The sequence below is a fragment of the Alternaria arbusti genome (assembly GCF_024043155.1).
Source record: "Alternaria arbusti strain BMP 1465 chromosome Unknown scaffold_8, whole genome shotgun sequence".
Classification (NCBI taxonomy): Eukaryota; Fungi; Ascomycota; class Dothideomycetes; order Pleosporales; family Pleosporaceae; genus Alternaria; species Alternaria arbusti.
Genome location: NW_026249948.1, coordinates 1451431 through 1470759, shown reverse-complemented (window position 1 = coordinate 1470759; position 19329 = coordinate 1451431). Strand labels below are relative to the sequence as shown.

Sequence of the window (19329 nt, the reverse complement as noted above, 5' to 3'; positions counted from 1 at the left end):
CAAGGCAAGCCGCACTTCCATCTGCGTGCGTCATAGCTCCAAAGAATGTGTTAGACCGCGGCAGTTTCCTGCCCGGACATTGAGTAAGGGCTCCTCGCTGAGGCGCGTTGACGCCGTTGAGTAATCTACCGTGCCTCGCGACACATCGGCTAAACATCGACAGTCAGCTATCAAGAAGCTCATCCATGCCGCTTCGACAGGCGTCACAAGCGTCTCATGAGGTGGGTTACATATTGTTCCCAGGGCTGAGTATACCCCAGTCAGAAATGCAGAGTAAACGGCCCGCCACCTTGGGTCGCCGAAGCGGCACCACTCTTCTTGGCCCCAGCACGCTACTTCCTTCAAACGTTCGGCACCAGTCTTCGTGCGCAAATGACAGTACCGTAAACCCACAATCGCTTCAGCGACTCCAGGATCTGCCCGTCTGCGAAAAGAGGCTGATTGTTTGCGATTGGCTGCGTTTTCGCACCCTGTCGTCCCACTCCTTACTTGCTCTTTCCCACGTTCACGCCTCTAGCAACACACTCCGCACGTGTCATCATGGCAAACGCTGTAAAATTACTACCCTGAATGTAGGTCGCATCTCGCAACTTGATACTACTGGACCGTTTTGGGCACCCGTTGGTCGCACGGTTGGCTTTCCCTTTAGTCAGGTTATTCATATAGCCACTACCCGTGGACATGTCTCCCATGCCCCTACATCATTCACCCGACCACGTACCCTTTCCACATCCAGTATCGACTCCCTGGTAGCTGGGTTTGTGGATCCACGCCGTGGCTGTCAATCCTCCTAGTGTGTCTCCGCTGACGGCCCACCGTCTTTTACACCCTTCTAAATTCCTTCTACGCTTCCGTCGCCGAGACCCTTCTTGTTTCTCTTCAACTTCTCATGCTTGTTCGTTGATCACCGGTATTAACCATGGGCTTCAATCCAGACTCCAAAGAATTGGGACCGAGTGAGCCACGAGCGCTCCAACCTACCGTCTCCAGTCAATCGAAAGCAGCAGAAGCAGGGCATCACCAGAACCGAAGCATCATGGCAACCATCGCAGACGACGACGACCGCCTACTTGTGCGCATTGGATACACTCCTGTAAGCGCTCCAAGTCATTCACTCGACCACTTTCCAACAGTCTCCGCAGGTTCTACAAAGACATTTCTCGAGATGGTCTACAGTTTCATATGCCATCTCGATTCTAGGAGTACTGGGCTCAGTCCCCGCTACCTTTGGTGCACCAATGAGCTCGGGTGGTCCAGCAACAGCAGTATGGGCTTGGTTCATTGGCAGCATCATGGCATACTGCATCGCCAGTTCAGGTACGTTTGTAACATGCATACGAGAGCTCTAGCTAATTCTCGTCAAGTTGCCGAACTGGTCTCAGCATATCCGACAGCGGGAGGCATGTACTATGTCACAAAACACGTTGTACCACCTGAACACGTTGCAGCCTGGGCGTGGATCATCGGTTGGTGCAACTTCCTTGGACAAGCCGCCGGCGTTGCAAGTCTGGCGTATACAATCTCCCAGATGATATTGGCAACGGTTGTCATGCACACGCTAGACAATGGAGAGTCTGCCTTTACGCCGTAAGAATCACCCCACTTGGATCACCTGCAGCAGCTTACCGATCAATGCAGGCAAGCATATCAGACCGTCCTTCTCGCTATTTTCGTGTTGTGCATGTTTGGCACAATCTGCTCGTTTCCCACGAATTGGCTTCACCGCATTATCTTGTGGTTCGCCCCTATCAACAGTACGTCGACGAAGGATTCGTTGTTGAGCGCCGTCTGACAGCAAATAGTCATCGCATCAATCTGCATTTGCATCGCTCTTCTCATTCTCACGCCGAACAAGCAAAGCCCACAATGGGTGTTCACAACAGTCATGGATGGCTCAGGCTGGGGAAGCAAGGGTTTTTCATTCCTCCTTGGGTAGGTCCAAACCAACACTCGCATAGCGCCAGACCACTGACTAGTCCCAGCTTCCTTTCCGTTGCATGGACGATGACTGACTACGACGGCACGACACAGTAAGTCAGCCCTACGACTCCGCACATGAGCCAATCTAATCAGCGTTACACAGTATGTCGGAAGAGACCCACGATGCCGCTATTCGCGGCCCTGTAGCGATCCGCGCTGCGATCCTCGTCTCCGGTGTCGTCGGTTGGATGCTAACCGTCACCTTCTGCTTCTGCATGTCAGACTACGATGCGATTATGGCCACGCCGACCGGTCTGCCAGTGGCCCAGATCTTCTTCAACGCCGGCGGCAAAACAGGTGGAACCATCATGTGGTTCTTCGTCATGTTGGTCCAGTTCTTCACCGGCTGCTCCGCCATGTTGGCGAATGCTAGAATGGCTTGGGCCTTTTCCCGCGACGCAGCCTTCCCATTCTCGGGGTGAGTTTCCGCTTCCAGTCGGCGCTAGTATTGAGGGGTGCTGACTTTGCATAGTTTCTGGAGCAAGATCAATTCCTACACGCACACTCCGGTCAATGCGGTATGGCTCGTTGTGCTGTTCTGCAGCTGCCTCGACCTAATCGGCATCGGAAGCACTCTTACCATTACGGCTATCTTCAACATCACCGCCCCGGCCTTGGACATCAGTTACATCGCAGTCATCATTGCACACCGATGGTACGAGAATACTGTCACTTTCCACCCTGGACCATACACAATGGGCAGATGGAGCAAGCCGGTCAATGCGATTGCAGTGACATGGGTCATCTTCATCAGTGTTGTGTTGTTCTTCCCGACTGTCAAGCCAGTCAGGGCCGACAACATGAACTACGCTATCTGTGTGGCAGCCTTCATTGGCCTGTTTAGCACGGTTTGGTGGTATGCGGGTGCAAGGAAGAAGTACACCGGCCCGCGCACAAGCGACACCATCGACATGCTTCCACCGGAGGATCCAGAGGACATCCTCAGCGACTACGACAACAACGTCTAGTGCACAGCTCCGCACCGCACTCACCTATCCCTATTTGAGAGCGCATGGCCGCCTCGAGCATTACGACTTTAACGACCTCAGACCCTTTGAGGGCAACATTCGCAAACGGATTTCCATTTCCAGGAGTTTTACGGTGGCGGGCATATTTTATCTCGGCGTTGGTCCACATTTGGGTTCCATTTCTTTCATCATTTTCTTTCGAACAAACGGAGTCACCACCTAGAAGGGAAGAGAGATCAAGGGTCACTCCCATTCACTTGCGCAAGATACCTATAGATCGGATGATATACCCCCCAAGCAGCCAGCCACACGCGTACTCGATAGCAAAACTACGCCAATGTCCTTATTATTTAGCGCAATATACTCCATTAACATTACAACCATCTACTTTCAGTAATTCCCCCCATCGTCCTCGGTTCGCATGGTCACTACGTGGGTGTCAATGGTCACAGGGTTGCCTCTGCTGTTAGCGTTGCAGCTTCATGCAATGCAGGTCATATTTGGTCCGCCCACCCGCGATTAGTCGCACACCACCAATGGCAACAAATGCACCATCTTTTGCTTTTTTACATCCTCTTGTATGGATTGATCGGTATATAGAGGGCGTAGTTCGCCTGCTTACGCGACCCTGCACTGCTAGGACACTGTACATATGCAGGCTTAGCGGGATCGAGGCTGTCATCGGCAACTTCGCATTATGGCACCCCTTTGGATCCCTGGCCGGTCGGTTAGAATTACGGGAAGAATGCTATGCGGGAGGGTTACTGAATGAGTGACACGGCTAAGAAGAGATCTGTAGCTACGACGCTGCAGGATCTGAGGTGGTGGAGCGACGTGTACTCGCACGTTACACGGGCGTAATCTTATACGAGCCGTACAGAATCTGGAACAGTCATCCTAAATCGCGTGCATCTGCACGTGATTGGACCAGAAAGACAGGATCTATGCTCTACCGGATTTAGAGGCCTTTACAACAAATGGTACCACAACGCATTCATCCCACTAATCAGCGAACTCAGCCCACAGAAAACAACAAGTCCACCATAACCACTTCCATAGCCCCCAATCGCCTCGTCTTTCCAAGGCATGCCGCCAACAAGCGCCTCACTCATCGGCCCAGCAACAATATTCCCAACTCCCCTAGCAAGACAGAATAGCGAGAATATGAGGATGGTATCCACATGTCCCATCCCCCTCGACTCGCCCTTCTTCGCCATCTCCCTCATGACAGCTGGCCATGCTGCTGGAAAGCCGCCGGCAAATAAACCAAACAAGATGCAGAAGATGTATAGAACAGCGATGTGTGTAGCCAAGCCCCAGAAAAGAAAGACAGAGAGAGTAGCGCCAGTGGCGGAGACCGCAATGCAGACCCGTGAGTTGAAGCGGTCGGTCATGTACCCCATGATGGTGAGACCGACCATAGCGGACACATTGAGTAACATGAGTGAGGCCGTAGCCAACCAATCCGATGCACCGAACACCTCGCGGGTGAAAGAAGGGAGGTAGATACCAGGGAGATAGTACCCCGCGCCTTGAACGAAATTAGCAAGTTGATGTAGAAGAAAAGATCTCGAGCAGATGAGCTTCCAGTTCCAGAACCTCTTCTCCCCGGTATTGTCGATGTTCCTAACTGGGAGTCTCGGTCTAACAAACCACGCCAACGGCATACCAGCGCCAAACATCACACCAGCTAAAACCCGCATCGTACTCGGGTATCCCACTTGCTCCAGCAACGCGTTGATCAAAAGAGGCAGAATCAACCCCCCACACCCACCACCCGCACCAATAACTCCAAACGCCAACCCTCTCCTTTTGTCGAACCACTGTTCTGCGAAGACCAACAGCGGACAAAACGCTACACTACCTAAGATACGTGTACTTAGTTAGTCAAAGTCTCATATGCCGTTCATACAGTTACAGTGACGTAACTTACCACTCACACCCTGCAGCACACCCTGCGTAAACACAAGCTGGCTTGTGCTAGTACAGAACGAACTAGCTATGTTCGACACAACACAACCGAGCAGACCTGTCATCGCCATCCAGCGTGCGTAGCCCGGTTTCCGGCGCGCGAGATACAAGACAAGGGGGAGGAAGATGAGGATTAAGGATTGGTTTAGGACGCCGATTACGGCGGCAAAAGAGGAGGAGGTGGATTGGGAACTGGAGTTGGAGGCAAAGGGGGCGTGTGTGGTGTAGTGGGATTGGAAGCGGCCGTAGGAGAAGGATTGGCCTGTGGGATGGTGAGTTTGTGTTAGGGGAGGTGTGTTAGGGAGAGATAGGGAGAGATGGGGAGGGAGGAGGAATATTGGGAGGCGACGGACCGATGGTCAAGAATTCGATGGCGAAGGCTGCGGTGAGGAAGAGCCAGGCGTGTTTTCCTTTGTCCATGGGTGGGAGGGTTGGAGGGAGTACGGAAGGGGTCTCATGGAGTTGTGAGATGTGTTTCTCTTCGACGTCTCTTCGTGGGGATGGATCTTGGTCGTTTGGTTTAGCAACAGTCGTTGCGGGTGTGCTTTCGATGGGATCGTTGGACATGTTCCCGGTTGCCAGTACGTGGTTTAGATATAAGGGGAGAATGTGATGGGTATCAATTAGCTGTACTTGCTGATGTCCTAATGGATCTTGCTATCGTAAGGGTACCGTCGCAACAAGTAGTGTCCGCGTCGACTAGAAGTGAATATACAACTCCCATATTTGCAACATACTACCTTATCCGCACACGCCTTGCGCCCACACGCCTTACGCCTACAATCCTTCCCATTCTCAACCACTCTCATGCGGCGTTTGGTCCACACGCCCTACGCATCTGCAGGACACTCTTGGCAACCATTCCATTCACCCGCAACACCTTCACGCAACACATCATCCAATCATCATCCAACACAACCAATTGCATATAAACTTGTATTGATGCATATCCAGGTCTACTCTGGAAGCCAATGGGGTATTCTAACTGTGTCGCAAACATGACTTATAAATCTCGATAGATGATGGCAAGAGAAAAGGAAAATGTGGGTGTAAAGAATGAAGAACCTTGACATGATGGAAGAAACTTTTAGTCCGTTATTTCCCTTTCGTCGATGGTTGTTCTGGCGTAAATGTCGTTGCGTTAATGATTATGTTTTGCGCTTGCGCAGTGTCTGCGAGGTGTGTCGAGACTCCTCTTTCTTTTCTGCTTGCGCGTGGTGTTTGTTTTCTTGTGCGACGTTCTCAAAGCTTTGGGCGCGTCGTGTGCTGCGATGCCGTGTAAGGTGTCATGCATGGCACGTTGTTCCTCGGTAGGCTATGACGCTGTCTTCTCTCTGTTGGTCCGACCGGATAGGTGTCCATACATCGATAGTCGTCGACCCGTAGGTACAGGAGCAGCTTCGCCCGAGGAGCGTCTATGACCGTCCAGTTCCCATACGGCTCAGTTCCTTTATCCGTATAGTAGAAGGCATCTTGCTGAAGCGCTTGCTACTTGAGGTGGTGGACGAGTTTGCCGAGGAAGGAGCCGAGGCATAGACGTACTCGCCGTCAACGTATTGCGCTTCGCTGATAAAGGTCGTGCGCTTCTCGCGACGTGTGTAACGCTGTTCGAGGCGGTAGAGCTCGAGGCCTGGATTGGGTTCTTGTTAGTCTACTGTCGCAGGTGTGAAGGTTCGAGACTAAGGTAAGATGGGACGAAGCGAGGTAAGACATACGAGCTTGCATCTTCTCAATGAGACCCATTGTGTATTGTGTGAAGTTTGTTGTGCCGCGCGCCGAGGAATATTGTGTTTGTGTCTGTGTCGAAGAAGGAATACCAAGGAGAGGCGGATCGTAGATACGGCACGGTTGTGATGTCGCAATGTGTTCGCCGGCTAGTTCCCTGCTGCGCTGTTGCAGATGCCGTATCGGATTGAGGTCGGACCAGGTACTCGAATTATGTTATAATAATGCGCTTCACGCCCGTAAGATTGGTACTCAGATTATGGGAGGGTAGATAGCGGGTAAACGAGTGTAGAGATGCGGCGCGGGAGGGGAACGATGTGATGAAAAAGGAACGGATGGCTGGTAAAAGACGGGATTAACGACTACGGTACGCGAGTTCCAAGAGGAAGGAGGGCCTTCCCTCGGATAGGTTGTTGGGGCGGGACAGTTGCTAGGCGTTCCAGGTTTCATGCGCGGGCAGTTCTCGAATCCCAAGTTGCATGATTTGGGGTTAGTAGAGCCGAAAGTCAAAACATACCAGGCCTAGAAAAGCCATCGTGTCCGTGTCGCGGAACCGTGAGTCGTGGACCGCTTTCGCCATTGCGCGGCTTGCTTGCATCGATATTCTTCATTGCGGGGTGTAGCGGCTTACTTGCTTGACAGCTGGGCAATCTGTAAGCATAGCCGTCGCGGAAACCTCTCCGAAGGCTCCAAAACCCTGGATTTCCTAGAGTTCGCATCCAAAGGTTCCCGGTTCTCGAGTCAGGGTCTCACGTGGTAATCAGGGGTCTTGGGCGAGACCCCAGAACGTGCCGGCGCCACCGCCTTGGCAACCGGCGCTCGTCCCAGGGGCGCATTGCTAATCCTCGTGCAGCACAATTCATCCGCCGGGTAGCAATCGGCATGGCCGATCACAGAACAGAAACGTTTCTTTTCCTAGGACAACGAGAACCACCATGACATAGGATCTGATTGCTTCTCCAAAACTTGATGCCCAAAAAATTCCGGGATCGCCATGCCGCATACCGTAGATCTACAGCCTCACCATGCTCCGTGCTCCATTACAGTTGAAATTGTCCGACCATGACCTCATGCGATTACTCGAGACTCCGGAACCGTGCCATCGACCACAGCAATCGCGCCAACATTGCCTGCATCTGCGGATCCGTTCAACAACGAAACGACAGAGATGACATCCGAAGGCTCAAGCAGATGCCAGCTAGCCAGCGTCTGCTTCGAGCTGGCGCCAACCGTGACCGAGAAGACGTGATCAGTGGGCAGTTTGGACTGGCGCAGCGATCGGAACATGTCTGTTGATATTAGCGGGTGGACAGCGCAGCCACAAGTGCAACACATACCTTCATCTGTGAAGTCGTCGCCCATGCAAAGAACAAACTCAGGCGCATTGCCGCTACCTTCGCCGTAGTTCTCTACAAGCGTCTTCGCGATCTCGCCCTTGTTCACGAACCTCGGGCGAACTTCAAGATTGGCTTTACCCGTCATGACCTCGACGTCGTGCTTCTTTGCGACCGTCCTCTCGAGATGCTTCTGGCACTCACGCGCCTGGAATGCACCGTATTCGGGATCCGCTCTCCGGTAGTGCCACGTCAGGGCAATCTTCTTGCGTTCGATGAATGAGCCTGATCATCTGTTAGTGCTAGACCATTCAGTTTAGAGTGTAAGAGCTCACCTTGGGTCCTCTCTGTGTAGTGCTGGAATACGTCAATAACCTCCTGCTGCCAGCTCATGTCGGTTGTCTCGGTGAGATTATGCCATTCCTGACTACGTGGATGCCTCATGAAGCTTCCATGCTCAGCACTCAGACCCAACTCGGGAATGTGGCCCATCCATTCGTCCAGGAAAGCCTGGTCTCTGCCGCTGATGATCCAAACAGCATTCGCAGGGTCCGCTGCTAGAGTCTTGAGGGTCCGGATAACCCGATCGGATGGAATGGCTGCCTGTGGGTCTTTGACAATGGGTGTCAGAGTGCCGTCGTAGTCGAACATGAAGAGTCGCTTCTTGGCTTCACGGTACTGGAAGAGTAATTTAGCTCGGTCCAGTGCTGGCGTGGCGAACGCTTGGTCGAAAGCTGACAGATTCGTCATCAATCGCTTCAGGTAGTTGTTCGACCAAGCCTGGACATTGTTTTGCACAACATGATTGTAGAGTTGAGCGTGCGTCTCGGCACGAACTTCGTCACTCTGGTTCAGAGCGTCGTTGATCGCATCTGCAACTCCGCCCATGTCCCAGGGGTTGATGTGGCTTGCGTTGTGCAAGGAACTCGCTGTACCAGAGAACTCCGAAAGAATGAGCGGTCCGTGATTATCCTTTTGGCAAATGATGTATTCCATACTTGTCGTGTTCATACCGTCTCGCACGCTGGTGATGAGGCCGATATCTGCAAGTCGAAGCAGAGCAAAGTATTCCTCCCGGGAAAGATATTGTGGGAAATGCCGGACCGGGGTGAAGTCTAGGGTTCCGTAGGTGCCGTTGATCTTGGCCGCAAGGTCCGAGATCTTGTTGACCACCTTTTCCTGTGCGCCATCACTTCTATCGGTATGGACTCCGCTAGGACTTGTGACCTGGATGAGGACTACTTTGCCAACCCATTCGGGATACTTCTGAAGGAAGAGCTGGAATGCCTGGAGCTTCTGGACCACTCCGCGAACCGCATCTAGCCTATCACGACCAACAATGAGCTTCTTGCCAGCATACATCTCGCGGATGTCTTTGAGTTTATGTTCAATCTCCGGGTCGCCAAAAGCCTGTCGCTGTGTGGAGACTGCGTTAATTCCGATGGGGAACACGTCGACTGCTACATGCGCGCCGTAGGCATCGACTCCAGTGGAAGACGAATCGAAACCCAGTATCCTAGTACAGCAAGACGAAAAGTGCCGCGAGTAGCTGTATGACTGGAAGCCGATCATGTTGGCACCCAACACGCCCTCCAGGATCTCTTTCCGTCTGCTCAGGCAGCGGTAGAACTCGCTACTTGGGAAAGGGATGTGCAGGTAGAAGCCAATGTAGATGTTGGGTAGACGTTGGCGAAGGAGACTTGGTAAGAGCATCAGGTAGAAATCGTGTACCATAACGATGTCGCCCGGCTTGTAGACCTCGAGGATCCTGTCTGCGAAGAGCTTGTTCATGCGGTAGTAGTCAGCCCATGATTTCCGGGCAGCGCGCCCATCAGCTGGCTCATTTTGCTTGTAGTGGAACAGGGTGTAGAGCTCGTGCTCGGCATATGTCCTCCAATGGCTCTGGTTCTTCAGGATGTATTCATCTTTGCCATCATCCACCTCGTCGACAAGCCACACTGGCACAATCCTGCCTCCGTGGTCGCGTTCGAGCTGTTTATCCAATCGTGCTCGATCGTCTGGGCCTATCCTGAAGCTGTTTGGAGCTTGAGGTACTTGTGTCGGTTTCTTTGGATCGACGGGGATGGGCGCGGCGGCCTTGTTCATGGGCGCTTGCGTAGCTGTGACGGATGCTGTCTTTGCGTGCGCGATCTCACCAGTCCAGCCTACGAGCACGTGGTTCCACGGAGAAGAGCTAGAGGCCAGGTAAGAGAAGGAGTCGAAAAGGGCCGAGGTTCCGCGTCGCGGGTTCAGTTCCCAGTCGTTGCCCTGTGAGTAGCCAATTGAATAGGGTATGGCAAAGGTCGCACTGATAACGCGACCGCTGAGGTTCAAACCAGGGTGTGCGGCGCGAGGATCTACGTCTGCAAGATCGTGCTTGGCATCCGGGTCGGGTACCTCGCTCGTTTTGCTCTTGACGTCTCCATCAGTTTGTGCGCCGGCTGCCTGTTCAGTCTGAGTGCTAGCCTGGCCCTCTTTTTGCTGGCCAGAGAAGTATGAGTTGGCGCTCCATTGGGGGCCTGGTGTGGCAGTCTCGGGATCGAAGGGGAGGTTGTTCGTCTTCTCGGCAGTAGACTCGTCGAAGTAGGCAGTTTTGCCGGAGAGATGTACACCGGGTGTGACGGGCACGTTGGTAATTGCGGGGTCTAGCGCGGGATGTGTGCTGTCTTGGGAGTCGAGGGGAGGCCTCTGGGGCTTCTCATCTGTGGGAGGGGCCATGGTGGATGTAAGCGTAGGCGGTGCTCTGCATGGAACTGTCAGGTACTTGTAGGCGAGAAGATGAGAGGTGGGAGGATAATAGGTGAGAAATATGCCGAGCGATGGACAGGCAGTGCAATGTTTACGTGCATGCAGTGGTGAGGCGCGACTAAAAATAATTATGAAATGTGAATTACCTGGTGCTTGCGTCGCTGTCTTGGACGAGTCTCACAGGAAAGAGCTCCGCAATGGGTCTGGGCTGGGGCTGTCACGGAACGAGGGGAATTTAGGAGTGTCAAACGAAGGGTGGTGTGAGTGGAAATCAGGTAGAAGACACCACGTGTGTCGAGAAGCTCACAGAAGGTCGACGAGTGTAATGAGGGAAGAAAAGCTGGCCGTGGTGGGATGGTTCAACGCCCCACTAACATAGCTGTGACGTTGGAACCGACCAGCTCGGGCCTCACTGTTGCTGCTGCAAGCAAGGCATCCAGGACAGCAGCGTACCATTACCGACTCCTCGCGTCTGCACGCGCTCCGCTCGCTGACCGCTCTGCGAAGTTTTGTTGGGCGTGTCAATATGATGTCAGGCAGCTTTCATATCGGACGAGGGTGTGGGCCGGCGCAAGTGCTGCAAGTGGACCGACGACGGAGACGCTTTGGGGCCTCTGCAGTGCCTGTGGGGTATTGGGGGCAGTCTGGCCACTTTCACAATTGCCCTCGATATATCATGCGACATGGCAGACGCAGGGCTAGCAATAAACGTGTCCAACGGCCGGGTGCATACGAGAGCGACTGGTAATGCAGCATGCCCGCGGGAGTGCCTGGCATCCTCCGCCGTCGACTCGACGGCCCAAAGCGGACTAGATGCTTGGCACAGTGCACGCGAAGATGCATGCAGAAGATTCGTGTAGAGTGAGCACAACCACCACCTTGCCGCATTGCGAGCCGTCGTTATCTCTCCGGGCCTAATGCAACTCTCGCGCACCCGCCTGATATGTCGCGCCCATAACCGCTTCAATCCGTCCATTGCGCTATGGCAGCACTTTGTCCAACCTGGCTCGCCAGGACCCCGCGACCGGCGCCAACTTTCTACTGCGACGGAAGCTGCACAAGATGGCGCGAATCCAAGTAGCAAGGGTGACAATGCTCTGGCTCACGATGCCCAAGCTAGCGAAGTAGTCACCGAAAATGCGACAGAAACGCAGAGCGCAGAGGCAAAGGCAGAGTCATTGCCCGTGAGGAGAATGACCACGGTCAAAGGGCGCTGGCTGTCCAGCAAGGTCGAGGTATCGATCGCTAAAAACAAACACCTGAAGCGGACAATGCCTACTCCCTCGAATGTCGAGTACCAGGATCAGCTGGTGACTGCCAGAGACGCGTTCGCAAAATCGCAAGACTACGAGGGCGTCGTTGTGCGGCCCATCGTGGTCGGGAAGTTCAGAGAGAGCGCGCTTCCATGGTGTGTGAACATGGAGGGAGAGCCAACAATGACAGGCATGGATCGGTACATCCCCAAGCCATCCTCACTCGTAATGCCATGCTAAGTCGAGGTCCAGTCTGCATTCAGAAATCGAGAGATTCTACAAATACACACAACCCGACCGATACGAAACGGCCGCCCGGAAGCACCTCATCGAACAGGTGCAGAGACAGGTTAAACAATTCCTCCCGAAATACAACATCGAGGTATTCGGCTCCGAGCGAACTGGTATAGCTATGCCTCTGTCAGACATAGATTTCAGGCTGGTATTAAAGTCGCAACCGTCAGACCCCGCGCAGGTACCAAAATTGCCGCCAGATACGAAAGAGCGGAAAAAGGGAACACGTCTTCTGAGTAAGTTATATTGGAGGGTATTCAACAAAAGCGGAGCATACCTACTGGCCGCGATTCGTCACGCGCGCTATCCTCTCGTCGCCGCGCAGGACCGCAAATCGGGCTTGGATGTGCAGGTCGTGCTCTCAAACGATACATCCATCTCGAGGGTGACTATGCAGGAGTACATGGAAAAGATACCCTATCTGCGAGAGCTGTATTGGGTAGTCAAGACCATGTTCGATACACGCGGCTTGTCAGACGTATTCCGGGGCGGTTTTGGCTCCTACTCGCTCTTCATGATGGTGGTCGCCAGCATCAAGCATGCACCAAAGCCACCAAAAGACTCTGCGCGTGCCCTTCTCCACTTCCTCGACTTCTGGGGCAACTTCGACACGACGAAGCACGGTGTGTCTATCGAACCTGCTTACCTCTTCGACAAGACGAAGCACCCTGTCCTCACGGATACGCAGAGGGCTCAGCTACAGGTATGCACCCACCCATTCTCCTCTTTACATCTTCCATCATGCTAACCACCACATAGAGCGGAGAAACCAAACCCCTCCCCTCGTACATGCTCTCCCTGCGCGACCCCGCCGACGAAACCAACGACCTCGGCCGCAAAGGCATAGCCATCAAGCACGTGCAAGCCACCTTCCGCGATCTCCACAAGAACCTCCTCCTCGACGTGAAATTCAACAAGCGAGCCTCCATACTCAGCCCTCTCGTAGGCGCGTCCTACATGCTGCAACTCGAGCGTCGCAGAAAACTACAAAACTACGGTCGCGAGTGGGTGGAGAGGGAACAAAAGGACCTTGCGAAACTGGCAAAGGAGGTTAGAGAGGGTGGATGGCAGAGTGTAGTAGACGCAGTAGACGAAGAGGTGCTGAAGGACTCTGTGGAGGAGGATGTGGAGGAGAATACGCTGAAGATGATGGAAGAGGAAGAGGCCAGGCTGCGATTAGCCAAGGAAGAGCGGGATAGGGAGTGGAAGAGGCTGGCCGAGGAGAAGACTCGGCGGTTGAAGGAAGAAGCGCAGAATATGTCGATACTAGACCATGGTGATACCATGTCTTCGATCTTGGGTATGGGTATGCCTGCAGTGGAGGGTCCGCAGACAAGTAAAGATGGTGTAGACGGACAAGGCGACGAGGCGAAGAAGGCCTAGTCGCTTACCAATGTTGTAAAATATCATCACATGCAATCTTCACAGTAATCACAACCAAGCACGCAACTCAAGTCGAACATCAGAGAAGAAATCGAGCCTGTTGTGGTAAGAGTGATAATAGCCAGATGCTATGAACCCCAGTCCAGCATGCATGCCGTAGTACAAGTGTAAAACCCCCCATCAGTCACTACCATGAAAGTCTGTCTGCCCCTAACCATCATCCTAGCCTCCCTTTCGCAGATGCTAACGACAAAAGACACGCTCTCCGCCGCACCCAGTCTTGACGCTCCCTTGTTGCGCTTCGAGAGCCTAGATGGCGTACTTTCGGGTCCACTCGCGCGCCGTCGATTCGTAGCGGGACCGGTCGGTCTTGTAGACGTGTGCGATCTCGGGGACGAGCGGGTCGTCGGGGTTTGGGTCTGTCAGCATCGAGCAGATACTCAGCAGCACTGTGATTTTGTTAGTGTGTATTCTACTCGACGTAGGGGACTCGGGTAACGCACCCTTTGAGATGGTCAGAGCAGGGCTCCATTGGTCTCGCAGAATGTCCAAGCAGATGCTGCCGTTGGAGTTGATATTGGGGTGGTAGATGCGGGTGGTGAAGTTAACCTTCGGGGGCTTGAAGGGGTAGTCGGTTGGGAAGTGGATTGCTAGGAAGAAGACACCGCCGGAATATGGTGAGTCGCCGGGACCCATGATGGTTGCTTGCCAGTGGAACTGCGTGTTGTTAGTGTCATGTCCAGTGTGGTTTTTCGTTCGCCCAGCCGCGTGGCTGTCTTGACGGAGAGTGACGTACCAGATCATCTCCGATGGGGCCAGCTGAACAGGAAGAGGGAGGGTCACTAGGGGTATCATGTCAGCAAAATGTTCTTCTCGTCGTGTTCTCGCAGGGCTATGGCGTTGCGGCCTTGCTTGAGGGCCCGCATGCGGTCGTGGCCGTGCAAGCAAAACAGCGAGCCTCGCCGCCAGCCACGAGGGCCGGGAGATGGGTCACGTACCGGCCGAGATCGGTCAACTCCTTGTTGATGCGCTTGAGAGCCATGGCTGCTGTGTATGTGTATGTGGTGTGGAGTGGTGGTGACGGGTATCGCGGGTGTCGGGGTTGAGCGAGTTGGTGTTGAAGAGTTGAAGTGGGATGTCTGCGCAGGCAAGGCGGTTAGTTAGCGGCGGGGATCCAAAGAAAGCAAGTGCGGCGTGTCAGCGCGGGAACCTCATCCGCCACTCTTTAACTCACTCACCTCTGACTCTATGAAGGACAAAGACGGTCACGCTGTACGGGCACGATGTTTTGCGCGATGGGGCTGGAGCAGGGGCGTTTGTATTTATCATGTGTGAGGAGCCAACCGCACGAGGCGAGACAAGCTGACCGCCCAACTGTCGCTGCCCACATTTCCACCGAGCGTTTCTACCCAGCAACCGCGCTGGGTGGCAACCTATCGAAGCCTGGAGAAGAGGCCTCAAGGCTGACATGGACATTCACGCTGCTTCTGACCTCACTTAGTCACCACACATTGGGCGGTAGCGAGGCCTTTACTCGGGTGGCGAACGGCACTGTGGGAACGAGCAATCAGATGTGATACTTGCCGCGTTTGAGGCAAGAGTCGCCGGGTTTGATATGCATTTACTTCTAAATAAACATTGCCTGCATGCGTACCACCGCTAGGCGCCTACAGCTGACATGTTGCTTGTGATTGGGTGCGCTTCTACGTATTCTTGTTGGTAGTACAGCAACAACCCGAGTATATTTCACCATTAGCAGAATGCTTGTAGACCTGTGATTGCACGACCGAGGATCAAAGCTGATGCAGGTTAGTCAGAGTCGAGACACGTTTCGATTGTACTCACAGTGGATGTCGCTTTGGCCCTCATATGTCTGCGTCACAAACAAGTTGGCGACATGTCTCCCGATTCCGTACTCGTCAGATACTGCGTTTCCGCCAAACACTTCTTGCAGTCTGCTCACAGTCAGTACATGTCGAACAAGCGCTTGGTGTTACTTACGTTCGCGCGTTGATCAAAGCCCGGTCACAGTTCTGTCTCTTGATCATAGAGATCATCTCAGGTGCAGCTTTGCCCTCGTCCTTGAGCCTTCCGACTTGGTGGGCGGCCAGGATACCGTATGCAGCATCCGTCGTCGCGTCAGCTAGCTTCTTCTGCACAAGCTGGTACTTGGCAATCGGGTTGTTCTTGAATTGTTTCCTCTCGAGGGCGTACTCTCGGGTCCTTGCAATGCAGTCCTCGAGAGCACCGATAGTCCCCCAGGCAATGCCATATCTGGCCGAGTTGAGACAGCTGAAGGGCCCCTTCAAACCCTCAACCTCTGGAAACATGTTTGCTTCGGACACGGGACACTCATCAAGCTGGATCATGCCGGTAATGGACGCCCGCAGACCGTTCTTGTGCTTGATTGGCGGGGTCTCGAGAGTACCCGGTGGACATTGGTCGCGCTCAATGACAAAGCCACGGATCTTGCCAGTCTCCTGCAGCTTCGCCCAGACAAGGAGAACATCGGCAATGGGCGAGTTTGTGATCCACGTCTTTGATCCAGATAGTGAGTAGTAGCCCTTCTTAGTCGGATGTGGCTTAGCAGTTGTCTCCAGAGAGCCTGGATCGGATCCGTGGTTGGGCTCAGTCAGACCAAAGCAGCCCAGCAGTTGACCCTTGGCCATCTTGGGTAGGAGGCGCTCCTTCAGTTCTTCAGATCCAAACTCCTCGATACCGCCCATGGCAAGTGAGCTTTGAACTGAGTAGCCGGAACGATATCCAGAATCGACTCTCTCCACAGCTCTGGTGATCAGACCTGCGGCAACACTGCTGACTCCGGCACACTCGTAGCCCTGAATGCTTGCACCCAGTAGCCCTAATTCGCCCATTTCCGTGATGATCTTCCTATCAAAGTCCTCATTGCGGTATGCGTCTGTAACACGTCAGCTAGCTCTAAACTCCCCACAACGGTATATGTACCTAGCACTCTCGGGAGCATGCGCTCTTGGCAATATGACTCTGCTGTCTCCGAGATGGCTTGCTCTTCCTCTGTGAACAAGTTGCTTGTGTTCAATGGATCTTGCCAGTCAAACTTGACGGGAGCATGTAGGTACCGCTTGCCGAGGGCCGCAGACCGGAGTGGGGTGCGCAATTGCCTGGCGGCATGTCTGTAGGTTGGTCGCAGCATGTTGGAGTCGTTATCAGGAATGTGGAAAGTGTCTCAGCTACACAAAAGTGACAGTTATACCCGGGTTCTCACGAGAATCTGCGTAATTGGATGAAGTTGGCCTCGGAAGTCCCACCGTTGAAAGAACCGCGGCAGGCGGTTCGGAAGCACTCCGCGGTGGCAAGAAAGCTAGCATCATCACTCCAGACACGCGGCAATTGAAGGATTTGGCGGGATCACGAGTTGCAGATAGCAGATCCGAGATGCATCGCCTGGAATGCATGCAGAGCCTCACTAAGCGATGACAGGCAAATGTGGGGTAGCGACGCCAAGAAATGTAGACCGTGATTGCGCGCGGTGAGACGCGAACGCGTCGTGACGATCGTTGGCGTCACTTTCTCCAGCCACCACGCAGTCGCCTACGCTTCTGCACACAACACTCTGGGCCAACAGCACCTCAGACCTATCTGATTAGTACAACTGCCAGAGAAGATCAGTCATCATGGGTATCAAGCACCTGTACCAACTCATCGAGGAGCATGCGCCAGAGGCCGTAAAGAAGGGCGAGATCAAGAACCAGTTTGGACGCAAGGTCGCCATAGTACGTCTATTTTAGTCGTTCCTACGCGGTCAATTGCTAACATATTCAGGATGCGTATGCATATCATGACCCCTCTGTGGCTCTCCAATCTAATACCGTGTAGATCTATGAGCATCTACAGTTTCCTCATCGCAGTCCGCTCCGATGGCCAGCAGCTCATGAGCGAGACGGGCGAAACCACATCACATCTCATGGGTCTCTTCTACCGCACAATGCGCATGGTCGACAACGGCATCAAGCCCCTGTACGTCTTCGATGGCGCTCCACCCAAGCTCAAGTCCGGCGAGCTCGCAAAGCGTTTCCAGCGCAAGACAGAGGCACACGCGGCGGCTGAAGAGGCGAAGGAGACCGGTACAGCTGAGGATGTCGAGAAATTCTCGCGGCGGACAGTCAGAGTCACGAGGGAGCACAACGAGGAGTGCCAGCGCTTGCTCAAGCTCATGGGCATCCCCTACATTGTCGCACCGACCGAGGCTGAAGCCCAATGTGCTACGTTGGCGAGAGGAGGCAAGGTGTACGCCGCTGCTTCAGAGGACATGGACACCCTTACTTTCGATTCACCCATCCTGCTGCGACACTTGACCTTCAGCGAGCAGCGCAAAGAGCCCATTCTGGAAATCCACCTGGACAAGGTGCTCGAAGGCCTGAACATGGAGCGGAAGCAGGTACGAATACATCACTACCTCAAACGTATCATATACTAACCACTGTCAGTTCATCGACCTCTGCATCCTCCTCGGCTGCGATTACCTCGACCCCATCAAAGGCATCGGCCCAAGCACCGCCCTCAAGCTCATCCGCGAGCATACCGACCTCGAAGGCGTCGTCGAACACATCAAGTCCCAATCCTCCAAGAAGCTCACCATCCCCGACGACTGGCCGTTCGCAGATGCGCGTCTCCTCTTCCTCGAGCCCGACGTGCGCCCCGCCGACGACCCAGAATGCGACTTCAAGTGGGAAGCCCCAGATGTAGAAGGCCTCGTCAAGTTCCTAGTCGAGGAGAAGCACTTCAACGAAGACAGGGTGCGCAACGGAGCAGCCAAGCTACAGAAGAACATGAAGACAGCGCAGCAGAGTAGGCTGGAGGGCTTTTTCAAGCCGATTGAGAAGACTGCTGAGGAGAAGGCTAGTCTCAAGCGCAAGGCAGAGGAGAAGCTCGAAGAGAAGAAGAAGAAGCAAAAGGCTGACGCGAAGGCGAAGAAGCAGGCCAAGGCCAAGCCGAGGACTGCTGGTTAGATATGTGATGATACTAGGAGACAGCGTCGAGGTTTGCGCGAAAAGGGCGTTTATGGGATAGTGATACCGGTGGGCTTATGGCGTTTTCAAGGCATATGATGCGCGTATGGTTCGTTATACCATGTTTACTTCACGGTGTCTCGACATGTAGCTTCGTTCTATATGAAAGCAAAGGATCTTCACAATATTCTCACATACACAATTCCTATTCCATACGACTGAGTGCCTGCCTATCGTTTGGTCTGATCTCTACCTTTTCGTTTCATCGTACAGTGTATCCAGGTTCATGTCTCAGTATGCACCTCAACAAAGTGTTAAGCATCTACTCTCACATCGTCTTATCCTGTTTCCACATCTGCGATCCCGAGGTTTACTTCGATTCTCCAAAGAGAACATTCAAAGAGCCCATTCCGACAATTATACAAAGATTCCACCGAGACGGAGAGGTATCAATGATCTAAAGAGTGCTGTATCCCCGTCAGCGAAATTCCTAAGTTGATTATACTACTTCAACCTTCCCATGACCGACCGGAAGGATGCGCAACACGTTGTCAACAGATCCAATTACAACACTTTTCATCACGATATCCAGAACCATAGATTTCGCCTACTTTCAGCAAGTTTACCTCTGACATCACTCCCAATACCCACTATCCTGTACTTACTACTACTGCACATCACACCA

General features: G+C 53.5%; 7 protein-coding genes across 7 annotated transcripts; 3 read left to right on the top strand and 4 right to left on the bottom strand.

Moving 5' to 3' along the window:
* Positions 1-919: 919 nt before the first annotated feature.
* Positions 920-2948, top strand: J4E86_006875 (uncharacterized protein; the record flags this gene model as incomplete). Its single annotated transcript, XM_051447398.1, has 8 exons — positions 920-1093; positions 1143-1317; positions 1365-1587; positions 1639-1754; positions 1803-1932; positions 1983-2030; positions 2084-2398; positions 2453-2948. The coding sequence occupies 8 exons, from the start codon at positions 920-922 to the stop codon at positions 2946-2948; spliced, it is 1677 nt and encodes a 558-aa protein (XP_051301883.1).
* Positions 2949-4803: 1855 nt separating this feature from the next.
* J4E86_006874 (uncharacterized protein) lies at positions 4804-5486 on the bottom strand (the record flags this gene model as incomplete). The annotated part of the gene is made up of 3 exons (XM_051447397.1): positions 4804-4812; positions 4889-5181; positions 5273-5486. 3 exons carry the CDS (start codon positions 5484-5486, stop codon positions 4804-4806), a joined length of 516 nt encoding a protein of 171 aa, XP_051301882.1.
* An 848-nt stretch (positions 5487-6334) lies between these two features.
* Positions 6335-6662, bottom strand: J4E86_006873 (uncharacterized protein; the record flags this gene model as incomplete). The annotated part of the gene is made up of 2 exons (XM_051447396.1): positions 6335-6549; positions 6635-6662. 2 exons carry the CDS (start codon positions 6660-6662, stop codon positions 6335-6337), a joined length of 243 nt encoding a protein of 80 aa, XP_051301881.1.
* A 1050-nt stretch (positions 6663-7712) lies between these two features.
* J4E86_006872 (uncharacterized protein) lies at positions 7713-10696 on the bottom strand (the record flags this gene model as incomplete). Its single annotated transcript, XM_051447395.1, has 3 exons — positions 7713-7933; positions 7982-8263; positions 8314-10696. The coding sequence occupies 3 exons, from the start codon at positions 10694-10696 to the stop codon at positions 7713-7715; spliced, it is 2886 nt and encodes a 961-aa protein (XP_051301880.1).
* Positions 10697-11643: 947 nt separating this feature from the next.
* On the top strand, positions 11644-13656 carry J4E86_006871 (uncharacterized protein; the record flags this gene model as incomplete). The annotated part of the gene is made up of 3 exons (XM_051447394.1): positions 11644-12179; positions 12232-12976; positions 13033-13656. 3 exons carry the CDS (start codon positions 11644-11646, stop codon positions 13654-13656), a joined length of 1905 nt encoding a protein of 634 aa, XP_051301879.1.
* Positions 13657-13965: 309 nt separating this feature from the next.
* UBC1_1 (Ubiquitin-conjugating enzyme E2 1) lies at positions 13966-14698 on the bottom strand (the record flags this gene model as incomplete). Its single annotated transcript, XM_051447393.1, has 4 exons — positions 13966-14105; positions 14160-14373; positions 14453-14498; positions 14655-14698. 4 exons carry the CDS (start codon positions 14696-14698, stop codon positions 13966-13968), a joined length of 444 nt encoding a protein of 147 aa, XP_051301878.1.
* Positions 14699-17309: 2611 nt separating this feature from the next.
* On the top strand, positions 17310-18644 carry FEN1 (Elongation of fatty acids protein 2; the record flags this gene model as incomplete). The annotated part of the gene is made up of 4 exons (XM_051447392.1): positions 17310-17408; positions 17458-17462; positions 17512-18073; positions 18123-18644. The coding sequence occupies 4 exons, from the start codon at positions 17310-17312 to the stop codon at positions 18642-18644; spliced, it is 1188 nt and encodes a 395-aa protein (XP_051301877.1).
* Positions 18645-19329: the final 685 nt, after the last annotated feature.